Here is a 12,236-nt window from a genome sequence, read left to right on the forward strand (position 1 = left end):
TGATTTTCGGACATTTTCACTGCTCCTTGGGAGTCCGAAAAATTTGACCTTGGCAGTACAACTAACTGTCTAAGAGGATGCTTCAAATGGTTCGTGTGGCGAATGCACAGTGGAAGGAGGACAAGAACACAAAGGACCTACGCATTGAGGAATGAATGGGAAAAGATGCACGCTGCTGCTTTTTTCAAAAAGCTTGAGCTCAAAAAAAAAAAAAAAAAAACTGCGTTGGTTGACGCCGAGCTGCAGGTGTCCCTCATCCAAACCAAAATAAACTCTTTAAAGCAGTGAAATGCAACACTGAGGTGTTGTGCATGGGCTGAGAGTATGTCAGGACAGTTGAGGTTGACTTACCAGCTGTTGCGAGAGAGTCTCACTTGTGACAAAGTTCAGGCCTCATTCTAATGAGTTGCTATCAGCTGACAGAAATAGCTCATATTCGAAAATATTTGCTTCAGTAAGCATCTCCTTTTTCGTAATTGAGAATGTTCGACTTGATTTGTAATGGGTTTTACCACTTTTTTCGAAGATATCTTATTCACTGTGCATTTTAATAATCCCTCCCTTTTGTTTTCTTCTGGAATAAAATAAACACTATTCTTTACTATTCAAATTGGATTGCGTAGTTTTCTTTAAAATTTTTTAACATGCTTACTAGAGAGTCACAGCATCGGGCGACATGGTGTTAGCCCGTCTTGACATAAAACAAAGTTCAGGGAATAAAACAAACTCAGGAAATTTGGAAATGTTAACTTGGTAGAGACACCCTGGTAAGTGACAGCACATGGCTGTGGATATGCTCGCGTGGCAGTTTAGTCACACTACACACGGAAAAACTTGGTAAAGGTAGGCACTTGTGTGTTAGCTCATTGGTCACAAGCAGATACACACACCACCACTTTCTGATAAGCAGCTAGCAGTAAAGACCTACGCAAATCTTCTGGCTAAAACTGTTATGCTGGTTACTGCAGCAGGTCATCAATACAGCAGTTGGACAACACGACGTGCTTTACGCTAACAGAATTGCTCTCGTAAAGCTTTTTGACTTGTCAAGCTAGAAATGCAGCATTCAAAAACTACAGTATGAAATCCAGTCCATATCACCAGTCAAGCTTGAACCCATCTGGGGTATTCCATGTCGAAACCATGATTTGATTATGAGGCACGCTGTAATGTGAGACTCCAGATTAATTTTGACTACCAAGGGAACGTTAACGTGTCCCAGATGACACAAGCGTTCTTGCATTTTGCCCCCATTGAAATTTGGCCCCCGCGGACGGGATTTGATCCCGCAACCTCGTGCTTAGCAATACAACACCATAGCCACTAAGCGAATGTGGAGGGTAAGCTTGAATCAATCAACCAGACAACCTTACACTTTGCAAAGGCATGTTCTTGTGGACACTTTGCGAGGTGCTTTTAGCAGTACTCCGCATCATTGTAGGTTGTATGTTGCAGTTATCAGTTCTAGTGCTTTCTCTTGGTTTCATGAGTGCTTCCAGTGTGTTTTTAATGCTCTCGACATAAAAACTAATTTACTGGTTGAAATTCTAAAATAAATAAACAAACAAAACGAAGAAAAGATGACAAGTGCATGCTTATCTAGCCTTCGGTCATGTTTTTGTTTGTACAGTGTGCATGGAGCAGATACTAATAAAGTCAGCACAACATTTGTGGGGATGCGAGACTCTCATGCGTCCCTTATATGTTGTTTTCCCGCATAGCTCCAGTCTCCTGCAATCCGGCTTTGCCGCGTGGCCTGCGTAATGCTCGCGGCGGTTGGAGTGGTTGAAGCGCAGTACGAGAGATGGCGCGAGTGTTGTGCTGCTAACGCCGCCTACAGGCGGGGGTTACTTGGGCGCTAAAAGGATGAGGCGCTGCCTCTTTGGTTCGGGACGGCAAGCAGCGCGGACGTGCCACGCGTGCGGTGATCCATGCTTCTGCGAGACCGTCTCGCGTGGCCTCCTATGAACGTGCCACCGTTCGCGTGAACGACCAGGCGTTGGGATCCAGCATGGGGTGAACATATTCGCTCATTATCCGGTCGCGGCGAGTCGGACTTCTAGATTTGTTGCGCGCCCATCGGCATGTTTTGTGGATAGCAACTCGGCTAGCAGGCATTAATCTATGAAAGGTGCAATAAATGCCCTTGTGATTGTTTGCACTACTGTGTTGTCGTTCCTGTGTCTCAAGAGCATGGTGTGAGAATCCCACATCTGGCGCCCAACGTGGGGCTCTTGGGGCATCGAACGATAGATTTAACAGTTTTGCTTCGTTCGAGACCTTTGTTTGAACCGAAGCGTAGTGCTAGCGTGGATTTTGATCGCTAGCGTTGGCGGCGTGCTTTCTTGAGCGAGGCGATGGTGGCTGTAGTGTGAACATGTCAACGTGCTAAGCCTTTTCGCAAGTGTTTTTTCTTTAATGACATTCGTCGGTACAAGAGCCACGTGGTCTGCATCCTGGGAAAGCGAGGCTTAGCGCCCGCAGAGCATTGGCAAGCCTGAAACGAGCGAGTGCGGAAGCCTCGTGGGTGGTCCGAATTTCTTATGTAAATAGCTTCTTCTATCTTTCTGACTCTGATGAAGTCGCGGCTCTGGGAGCCAGGTGGCCGCGAGCCACGAGTGCCACTACGGGCTGACTTCTCGCGGCTGCCTGTTTTGCGCCCATTTTGGGTTTTTTTTTTTTTTTTTTTGGATGCCGGTTGTTGTCAGGGTAGCGACGCATTAGGCCTAAGGCTTAACGAAGCTGCCTGTCGCACGTGGAGGGACACAACCTGGTGGACCGTGGCGTTGAGGTGTTGCAAGTTGCTTTCCTCATTCTAGTTAGCCTCGCACGAATTGAAATTACTCGTTCGACTCAAGAAAGCGAGCTTCGTTCACGTGAACTTAACATCTGAGTAGCTGCCCGATCTTTGCTAGCCGAGTTGAACATCGTACCATGTGGACGATGCGCACGCAGAATTCCTCTCCCTTGCACTACTTTAGTGTTTGCCGAGTGTGTTGAGTGTACGCAGCGTGATTGGAGTCACCCCTGGTTTGCAGTCACCTGCACATCATCTGCGCTGCTGCCCCGGACTACGATCGAGCCATCGGGCAGTGGTGATGCTGTGGCGATTTCGGCGCAGCGACTTCTGTGGCCGCCTGTATCCAGCTCGCAACCCTCGGCGGCGGAGAAAAGAGCCGGCGATCACCGACAGCTGCCGCGGCTCGCCAGCGAGTGTGTCGGCGCGAGCGACGCTTGCTCGTGCCGACTACTGCGTCGCCGTTTCCGGAGTCCTGGCCTGGAATCAAGCCGTCGAGTCTGCAGAGCTGCTGATGTGACCAGTGGACGCCAGCGGTGTACCCCAAGGACAATGTCTGGTCGCATGTTATGGACAGCGTGGGGACATTTCCTCGGCACGGCCACTGTTGAATGTGCTACCCTGTTCGCGAAGCACGCGTTCATGTTAGACCCTGTGACATGTTTCGTCGTAAATGTAGTGATTTAAGGTTGGGGTGATGCGAGACTCTCATGTGTCCCCTGATATGTTGTTTTCCCACATAGCTCCTGTCTCCTGCAATCCGGCTTCGCCACGTGGCCTGCGTGATGCCATGATGCTCGCGGCGGTCGGAGTGGTTGAAGCGCAGTACGAGAGATGGCGCGAGTGTTGCGCTGCTAACGCCGCCTACAGGCACCGGGGTTACTTGGGCGCTAAAAGGATAAGGCGCTGCCTCTTTGGTTCGGGACGGCAAGCAGCGCGGACGTGCCGCGCGTGCGCTGATCCATGCTTCTGCGAGACCGTCTTGTGTAGCCTCCTTTGAACGTGCCACCGTATGCGCGAACGACCAGGCGTTGGGATCCAGCATGGGGCGAACATATTCACTCGTTATCCGGTCGCGGTGAGTCGGACTTCTAGATTTGTCGCGCACCCATCGGCATGTTTTGTGGATAGCAACTCTGCTATGAAAGGTGCAATAAATGCCCTTGTGATTGTTTGCACTACTGTGTTGTCGTTCCTTTGTCCCAAGAGCATGGTGTGAGAATCCCACACATATAGTGTATAAACTGGCTGCTGTCTTCAGACTTGTGCTTTTCTTTTTTTTATTGTTAGTGCAATGTCAGAGACACACACTTTCGAAATGCCAAAGGAAATGGTGGTATATGGCTTGAGCCATCCCATGAACAGCATATTTGCAGTTAACCTCCTTTAGGACGATACATAAATACCCAAATGAAAAATGTTTATTTTAGAGCGCAGCTCTTAGGTGCCCGGTCCTGGGTTGAGCTCGGCGTCCCTTGGCGTAACCACGCCCATGCCACTGCTCGTGCATTCATCGTCATCATCTTTCCACAGCTGGCTCTAATGCTGCTCATCATGTCAGCATGCCACTTGCACTCATGCCACTTGCCCATTCGTCATCGTCCTCTTCTTCCCCAGCTGGCTCTGATGCCACTGCGTCATGCCATCATTCCCATACTGCCCTTCCATCTGCGAAGGCACTGATCGCACTGGCCCAATGCCACTCGGTACAGCGATTTCGGTCTCGAATTCTGTGCCTCAATATACCGCGAAATGGAAATATGTATCGAGCTGCGCTCAAATTTCGCATTAGGCAGTAATCGTTGGACATTTTTTTATCTAAATGTACAAAATACAGAGAGAATAAGCATATTCAAAGAAAAGAAAAATTTGGAAACATTATTGGCAATGGGAACAAAACTAAGCAGAACACTGGAAGTAAGCTCCACCCCAAGCCACCTATGGCTTCATTTGGAACTTGTACAGACAGTTCTTGTTGGATGTGAAACATAGTTGTGCAATGCATTTGGTTTAAGTAAGCTGTGTGATACAGCTGTAGCAAGAGGTCTTGCATTGGTCTGTCTTCTCTGGCCTTGCTTTCAAAATGAAGCGAGTAAGTGCCAAACTACTACTTTGTGATCCTTTGTTCCTGCTCTAATCCAACAAATGACGCTTGCTTCCTATTCTTCAGTGTCGGCTGGATACATTTAGTCCAAAACTCTGTACTGAATACTAAAACTCAGAAAAAAAAGAACTTTTCTTTTTCCAGCATGTTGCCTACAGGCAGCCACAATGGAACCACTTTATGGAAGAGTGTTGCCATAAAGAGTTAAGAGGGGAAAAAAATTAAAATGAGAAAGGTAGGGGGCCTTAAGGGGGAAGAGGGGTTTAAAAACTTTTTCTTTATTTTTTTGGCTAAAATTTAATAAATAGAGTCACCTAGACAGTTTTTCATGCTGATTTCCAAAATATAATTACTTTATTAAATTGACTAAGTGTGGTTCAAGATACAATTAAAATTAATCACCTATTTATCTGAACAACTGTAAGAAGAGTATCAGCCAGAATGTTTATAAACACATATGGCTGGATACTACAAAGTGTAAGCAACACAACTGTAGGACTACTTTTTTTAAATTGCAGCTATTAGCAATTTTACAGCAACTTGAAGTTCGATCTCTAGACATGGTCCAATTAGTAGCCAGGTTTTAAAATTTACAAAAGCAAAATTAAATAATCTGCTCCTAGCATTGGGTAGTACACAGATGTAGCTACATGCAGCTATTAAAATGACGATTCTATGTGCCCTGAAGACTGAAAGCGCTTCGGCAAGCTTAAAGAACACCAAAAATGAGATTTTGAGGAAACTGCAAAAAACAAAATGACTATTTTTATAACAGAACACCACAAAATATTTGACTATTATACGAGTGCTTCTGCATTAGTAGCCTCCAGGAATGTAGTCTGTGTGGCTAGTGTCACTACGGTGATGCCTTCTGAGCACCCGCTGCAAGTTTTTAGCAGATGCATGCTCAGCAGACGTAGCCAGTATCTCTCATTTGTCTCGACAGCAGTGTCGTCAATGTGATTTAGTAGTTCCGATTTTCGGTCAGTAGCAGGAGTTGGCGCTAAAGCTTAAGGTTTTCCTTGAGCTCCACTGTCAATATACCGCAAAAATTCCGGCTACAGAATAGTAGCATCGTGCTGAAACGTCGATGAAACGCAGCCGTTGTCAGGAGCACTTCGGGGGACTAGGCCTAACACACCACCGGGACCTCCGGCGCAGCTTGATTGCTCGAGCTCACGGGAGAGCGTGCGCGCACGTTACGTCACGTTGGCAAGAACAGCGTCTACCGTTAGACCAATGGTTCGACACACTGGTGCAGCCAGCGTAACCAGACGTGGCTAACGGGCTCCGACGTGCCCTGTGTTGAGCGACGCTTGTCCGTGCGCCGGTAACGTCGGACTATAAACGCACCTTATCGATGTCATCGGAGTGTCGTTTCTCAACACTGTATGTTGACTTCCTCTTCCTTTTTTTTTTTTTCAATATTTGAACTTCGGAGTCGAAGTCGGCATCGCTGTCAGCGTGGGAAACCTCGGCACACACGGCGTGTGTGGAGCAGCCGCGGAGTGATGCAGACGACGCCAGTCTAGCCAATGCATGGCTAGCTGAAGGTCATGTGCCTTTGTCGACCAATTACAGCACGCATTGGGTCTTCCTTTTGAGGCGGAATTTCTTCACTGCCAATATTCTGATGGAGCCGGTGGTGGCGGGAAAATGAAGACGAGAGACTGCTCTTTGAAATGATGTACGGGTCGGTGCAACCCAACAACTGCGGGGGCCGTCACGTGCCGTGGGAAAAGCACTTTTTCATGGAAACTTTGGCTGATATTTAGCCTACACTGGTGCCAAAAATTTATTTTACGGCTAAAATATTGATTTAGAATGCGCAAAATTTGGAAATGTGGTAGAATAATAGTTGGAAATTCCAAAAATACCATTTTCAAGATATTGATTTTTTCGCAATTTCTTGGTCTCTAAAACCTGTGTCCCCCCTTAAGTCAATATGCAGCTAATGTAAGCTTCATGAAAAATGAAACCAGGGCACTCACCTTCTGGCCGGCTTCCTTTTTAGCCAGGGTATCCTACGCTTACGGCGACGGTTCGGTTTCTTTATGGGTGCAGGCTGTTTTTGAGCACGTTGCTCTGCAGCTGCAGTAACAGCAGGTGACATCAACTTTGGTCGTTTCTTCTTTACCTCCTCAACTACAGGTGTATCTCTTGGGTGGTGACGTTGCTGGCGCTGCTGCTGCTGCTGCTGCTGCTGCTTTTGTAGCTGCTTTTGTTGCTGCTTTTGTTGCTGTTTTTGTTGCTGATGTTTCTGCTGCTCTTCCTCCTGAAAGGAAGCCCCAGCAATTTATATTATGGAAGTGTAAACAAACGTTGCATGCCAGGAAATGCATATACTATAAGAAATCATGCACAATAACCCCAAAGTGCTTACAGCATCTGCCACTGCCCAACACCAAAGTCAGGGCAGGGCTTCAATTCTAAACATAGTGCTCGCGAAGACTCCGACAGCGGAGCTCTTGTCAAAATGGAGCACGTTGTAAAACAAGCAGACGGCGCTTACTGTGTGCTGGAAGTGCTTAAGTGTAGTGAGAAACTGTTCTTGTGCATTCTCTTTCTGTTACTTTCTTATTATAGAAACAAATTATAAACACATTCTCAGTAATGAAACTTCTGCCAATTTTAACGGGTCACTGTCATACATGTGCAGCAGCCAAGTGCATGTTTAAAAGAAAGCTGCTTCTTAAAACAAAGCGCTGTAGCGATGTCATGGAGGTGCTGATACCCTCTGCAAGTTCTAATAAAATCATTCTATTGTGTTGTCATGTTTCTGCTTCATAAAATTTGGGCTGTGATTCTGCAAGAACACCAATTTTTTTTTTGCTTCCTAAGTTTTATGCAATGGAAGTTTCTGCATCTTAATTAACCTCTTTAAGTATGAGATATACAAGTACCAGGGGGAAAAATTTATTACTTCTCATTTAAATGTGCAACTTACACCAAGAATAAGCAAACGAACAAAATGAAAAATATTTTGCCAAAGCTTTTGCCATACCACCAGGCAGAAACTAGAAGTGGGCTTCATTCCAAGCAACCTATGGCTTTACTTTGTTTGGAACCTGTACAGGCAGCGCTTGTCATGTGTAAACCATAGTACATTGCATTTGCTTTACATCATGAGTGTCCTACCACTGCAGCCAGAGGCCTTGCATTGGTCTGTCTTCTCTAACTGGACCGTGCTTTCAAAAGAGAGAGAGCCACGTGCCAAACTCCTTCCTCATCCTGTGTTCCTGCTCTAAACCAACAAATGACATTTGTTGCCTGTCATTAAGTGTTGGCAAAAGAGATTTCGCAAAACACTCTGTGCTCAATACGAAAACCAAGCAAGAAAAAAATTTCTTTCTGGTATGTTGCCTGAAACAGTCGTTCATAAAGCAGCCTATCCTTAACTTTTTCCTCCTTTAGTTCAGCTGGATGAGAAAAATAATAATAATAATAAAGAAAGAAACTTGGCGCTGCTTGAGCTGACAGGAAAAATGTGCATTAGATCATGTTAACTGTACTTAGACATTTGCAAACAAGATTAAAATTAGCAAAAGAAAAAACATCGGGAAGGAAAAAAATCAAGGAGATAAGAGCTCAATCAAACCTCAGGCTCTTCATCCTTGAACTGTGGCTGAGTGACCAGGGGCGTCCAGCGAAGACACTCAGGGTCCAAGATAATTCTCCGGTCCTTTCCAGAGTGAACCTTTGCCATATGCTCACTGAGCATTTGTTTGTCGATGCTGATGACTATGCTGTAACAACACGGAGAGCACAAACAACCCCAATGGTCAAACACCCCCAAAACTGTTTTCTAGTGCAGTTTCCAGCAGCTAGTGCACTCACCGGCTTTTCTCACTACCAATTTTCTTGAACATGTTAAGATGCTGCAGTGTAGCTGCAATGTCATGAATATTAAGACCAGTTGACGAGGACAAACCTGAAGTGGAGAGAAAAAAATAAAACAATTACACCCTCTCTCTCAAGAACAAAGAAACCAAGGAAAACATAGCAAGAGACGCACATTGAATGGAGATGTGGCTGTCCTTGTAGTTATTGAGGAACTCGAGCAGGATGCTTTTCCAGTAGGACATGTAGCTGATGCGGCCGAGGTCAGAGAGGGGTTTCTCGGGTGTCCCAGTCAACCCCTCCTTCCGAGACAGCAGGTAGCCTGCAACAGTAATTGGAATATGTTTCAGCTAAGCATTTTATGGTGCATGTACTGAAGTACAAAAAAAGTAAAGATCTTACTAAAGTCAATGAGAAAGCGTCCAAATCCCTGCCTCTGGTACTGTGGCATGGTCATGATGCAAGACACATTGTATCTCTGCTGACAGTGCTTCTCCTTAAACAGAAAAATAAAAGGCTGGTCAGTGCTTGGGACAAGCAGGCACAAGAAGCAAAACATGCACACCCTATCAGTGTGTTATAGCTCCAAACCTGCCAACCTGCAAACTTTAAAATTTGTAATAATCTCATGGTCAGGACACCCAGAGGGGTTGGGAATAGTACACTTTTATTTTTAAGCATGTCCTTAGCACATGCTTACTATGAGACACATACAGCTTTGTTAACAGTAATTATCTTTATTTAGTATGATATGTTGTTCATTGGCACATGGACCAGATAATTTACCTTTAGACGCAGCACACAAGCAGCAGCAAACTTGGAACAGCAGAGATTGAAAAGTAACACATTGTTTTATTATACAGCGTGTCCCAGCTAACTTTAGCCATGGTTTAAAAGTATGCGAATGCCACGTAGCTGTACAGAACCAAGGTAATGTTGTTTGCCGTTGCTTGGAAATACTCAAATTATTTTTTCATTCTGCCTAATTAGATCATTATTCTTATTTATTCAACTTCTCAAATATTATAATTAGATGAAAAGTGTCAATGAAAAATTGTAGACCGACATGAAAAACTCCCGGTACAGGTTTCTGTTGCTGAAAGTGTTTTTCGGAGCGTGAAAGAAGCCCGCAAATGCATGCAAAATTTCCGCGCGACTGGCTGCTCGAGGCACTTTGTGGGAATACCAGACTGCGTTGTGAGGCTGCGGAGATATTCAGATTTTCTCAAATCTTATGCTCCGTAAAACTTTATGGTTGACTATGCCATGTAACATTTCAAGTTTCAATTGCAATAGAGCTCAAATAATTGGGCCCAATTTTATAACAGCCCAGCAATTATTTAACCTTTCCCTAAGTAGACAGCCTTCTATTTTCTAGACTTGATGATTGCTACTTGTGATTACTTCAGCCTCAGGGCATACCAGCAAGCACAGCAGAATAGTTGCTATGACGACGTGAATGCTGCTCCACGTGTGTGTATCCATGTGATAGCACTGCAGCTTGCATATTTGTCACTAGCAAAATACATTATCCAATATTTGAAAAAAAAAAAGTTAATTGCTATTAATAAACCACTGTCATGCCATCATGCATATTTCTTGGTATAAGTAACTTAGCATCCTTAGCATGATGTACAGTACAACACAGAAAGAAGGCATAGTTCTGTAGTAACTAATTGATCATACAATAAAAATTGCATTCATATAGATTTAATGACTTGTCTGAAAATTACAAAACCAGAACACTGCACCAGCGAGTGAATTATAATCAAGGAGCTAAGATGGCAGGGACAATGTAAAATACTGATGAAAAACTGTAGTGGAACAAAAATCGTCACATTATGGGCAATTCACACAGCTGTTGCGAACGGTATACTTTACACTTACAAAGTCAAATGGGACAAATAAATGTAAAATGAGAGGGGGGGTGAAAATTTATAAAAGTGTCTGTCAAGTTGACATTTCCAAATTCCCTGAGTTTTCCAGGTTTTCCCCAAGTGCATTTTCAAAATTCCCTGAGTGACGCAGAACTTCGTTTTGTGTCAAGATAAGCTGACACCATGTCGCCTGATGGTTTCACTCTCTACTAAGCATGCTAAAAATAAAAAATGACCTAATCCAGTTTGAACAGTAAGGAGTAGTGCTTACTTTATTCAAAAAGAAAACAGAAAGGAGGCGTTAGTAAAATGCACAGCAAAAAAAAAATATCTTTAAAAAAATGGTAAAACCCACTGTCGGACATGCCCCAAATAGGCACAAAAAGGAGGTGCATACAGAAGCAAATATTTTCGAAGATGAGCTACTTCTATCAACTGATAGCAAGCTTATTGGTGTGAGACTCAAACTTTGTCACAAATGAGATTTTCTCTCAACAGCTGGTAACCTCAACTGTCCTGACATACTCTCACAGCCAGTGCACAAAGGCTCAGTATTGTATTTTACTGCTTTAAAAGGTTTATTTCGGTTTGTATTAGGGACACCTGCACCTCGGTGTCAGCCAACACTTTATTTCTTGAGCTCAAACTCTTTCAAAGAAGCGGCGGCACACTTCCTGTCCCATTCATTCCTCAGTGCATAGGTCCTTTCTATTCTTGTCCCCCTTCTGACGTGCGCTCGCCCAACGGACCATTTGAAACATCGTTTTGGTCAGTTGTACAGTCATTATCCCATATTTCGGACTCCCTAGGGGCCACGGAAACGTCCGAAAAATCGGGCAGTCGGAAAAATAAATGCACGTCTTTTACTGGCCTTAAGGGCTAAATCCCCCCAGGCACACCCGAAAAAGCTCCGACGGCCTGCCAGTACACTTAATAGGCATACTGGTGCTCATACTGTGACAGGAGATGGCGGGTGCACGCGTGTATAATGAAAGAATGCATAATGTTTTCCATGACAGTTGACGCTTCACACGCTAGTTATGCTTCACTGCAATACCTTTGCGTATACTTCACCACGTAACACTGCTATTTAGAGGCGAGACCGAATTTCGGGAACCGGCATTATGCCACATGCATAATTGAGCTTTCGAGCTTCGAAGCCATCCGGAAGAACCACGAAGGTGGAGTCGGTGCCATTGCAGACAGCGGCAAATTCTTTCAATGGAAAACGCGGCGCAGAATGGCAAGAAGCTTAATAGCAAACATTGAAGCAGCTAAGCTTAGCATTGCCGCGGCAGTGGCTACAGCTGCCAGCGGAACTGCGTGCGAGAGCGCCATTCGACGCATGGAGGTTATCAAAATAGCGGCGGTAGTAGTTTTGATTAATGCCATTTCAGACCTGCGGTCATGGCAAAAAGTTCGGAAAATTGGACAGCAAAGGGTTATTGCACCCGAAATTTTAGACGTCCTTGTACATAGGTTCTATGGGGTATGTGGTGGAGGCACAAAGCCGTCCGAACTATCGAGCGTCAGGAAAATCGGTGGTTCACTGTACACTGGCAACTCCTCCAGCCGACGACACGGCATAAAAGACAATTAGTTACGATTCCTCTGTTAC

The 12,236-nt window shown here is 44.9% G+C and overlaps 1 protein-coding gene across 5 annotated transcripts in view; it reads right to left on the reverse strand.

Annotated features, from left to right (window-relative positions):
* Positions 1 to 12,236, reverse strand: part of LOC142582530 (uncharacterized) — a 168,632-nt gene that overhangs the window by 72,881 nt on the left and 83,515 nt on the right. For all 5 annotated transcript variants that reach the window (XM_075692397.1, XM_075692360.1, XM_075692370.1 and 2 more), the window contains 5 exons: positions 9,144 to 9,237; positions 8,917 to 9,063; positions 8,739 to 8,832; positions 8,500 to 8,647; positions 6,893 to 7,176 (listed from right to left, as the gene is read on the reverse strand). In XM_075692397.1, coding sequence (XP_075548512.1) covers positions 6,893 to 7,176; positions 8,500 to 8,647; positions 8,739 to 8,832; positions 8,917 to 9,063; positions 9,144 to 9,237 — 767 coding nt within the window. The remainder of the gene's footprint in view (positions 1 to 6,892; positions 7,177 to 8,499; positions 8,648 to 8,738; positions 8,833 to 8,916; positions 9,064 to 9,143; positions 9,238 to 12,236) is intronic.

This window comes from Dermacentor variabilis, chromosome 1 (assembly GCF_050947875.1).
Source record: "Dermacentor variabilis isolate Ectoservices chromosome 1, ASM5094787v1, whole genome shotgun sequence".
Taxonomy (NCBI): Eukaryota; Metazoa; Arthropoda; class Arachnida; order Ixodida; family Ixodidae; genus Dermacentor; species Dermacentor variabilis.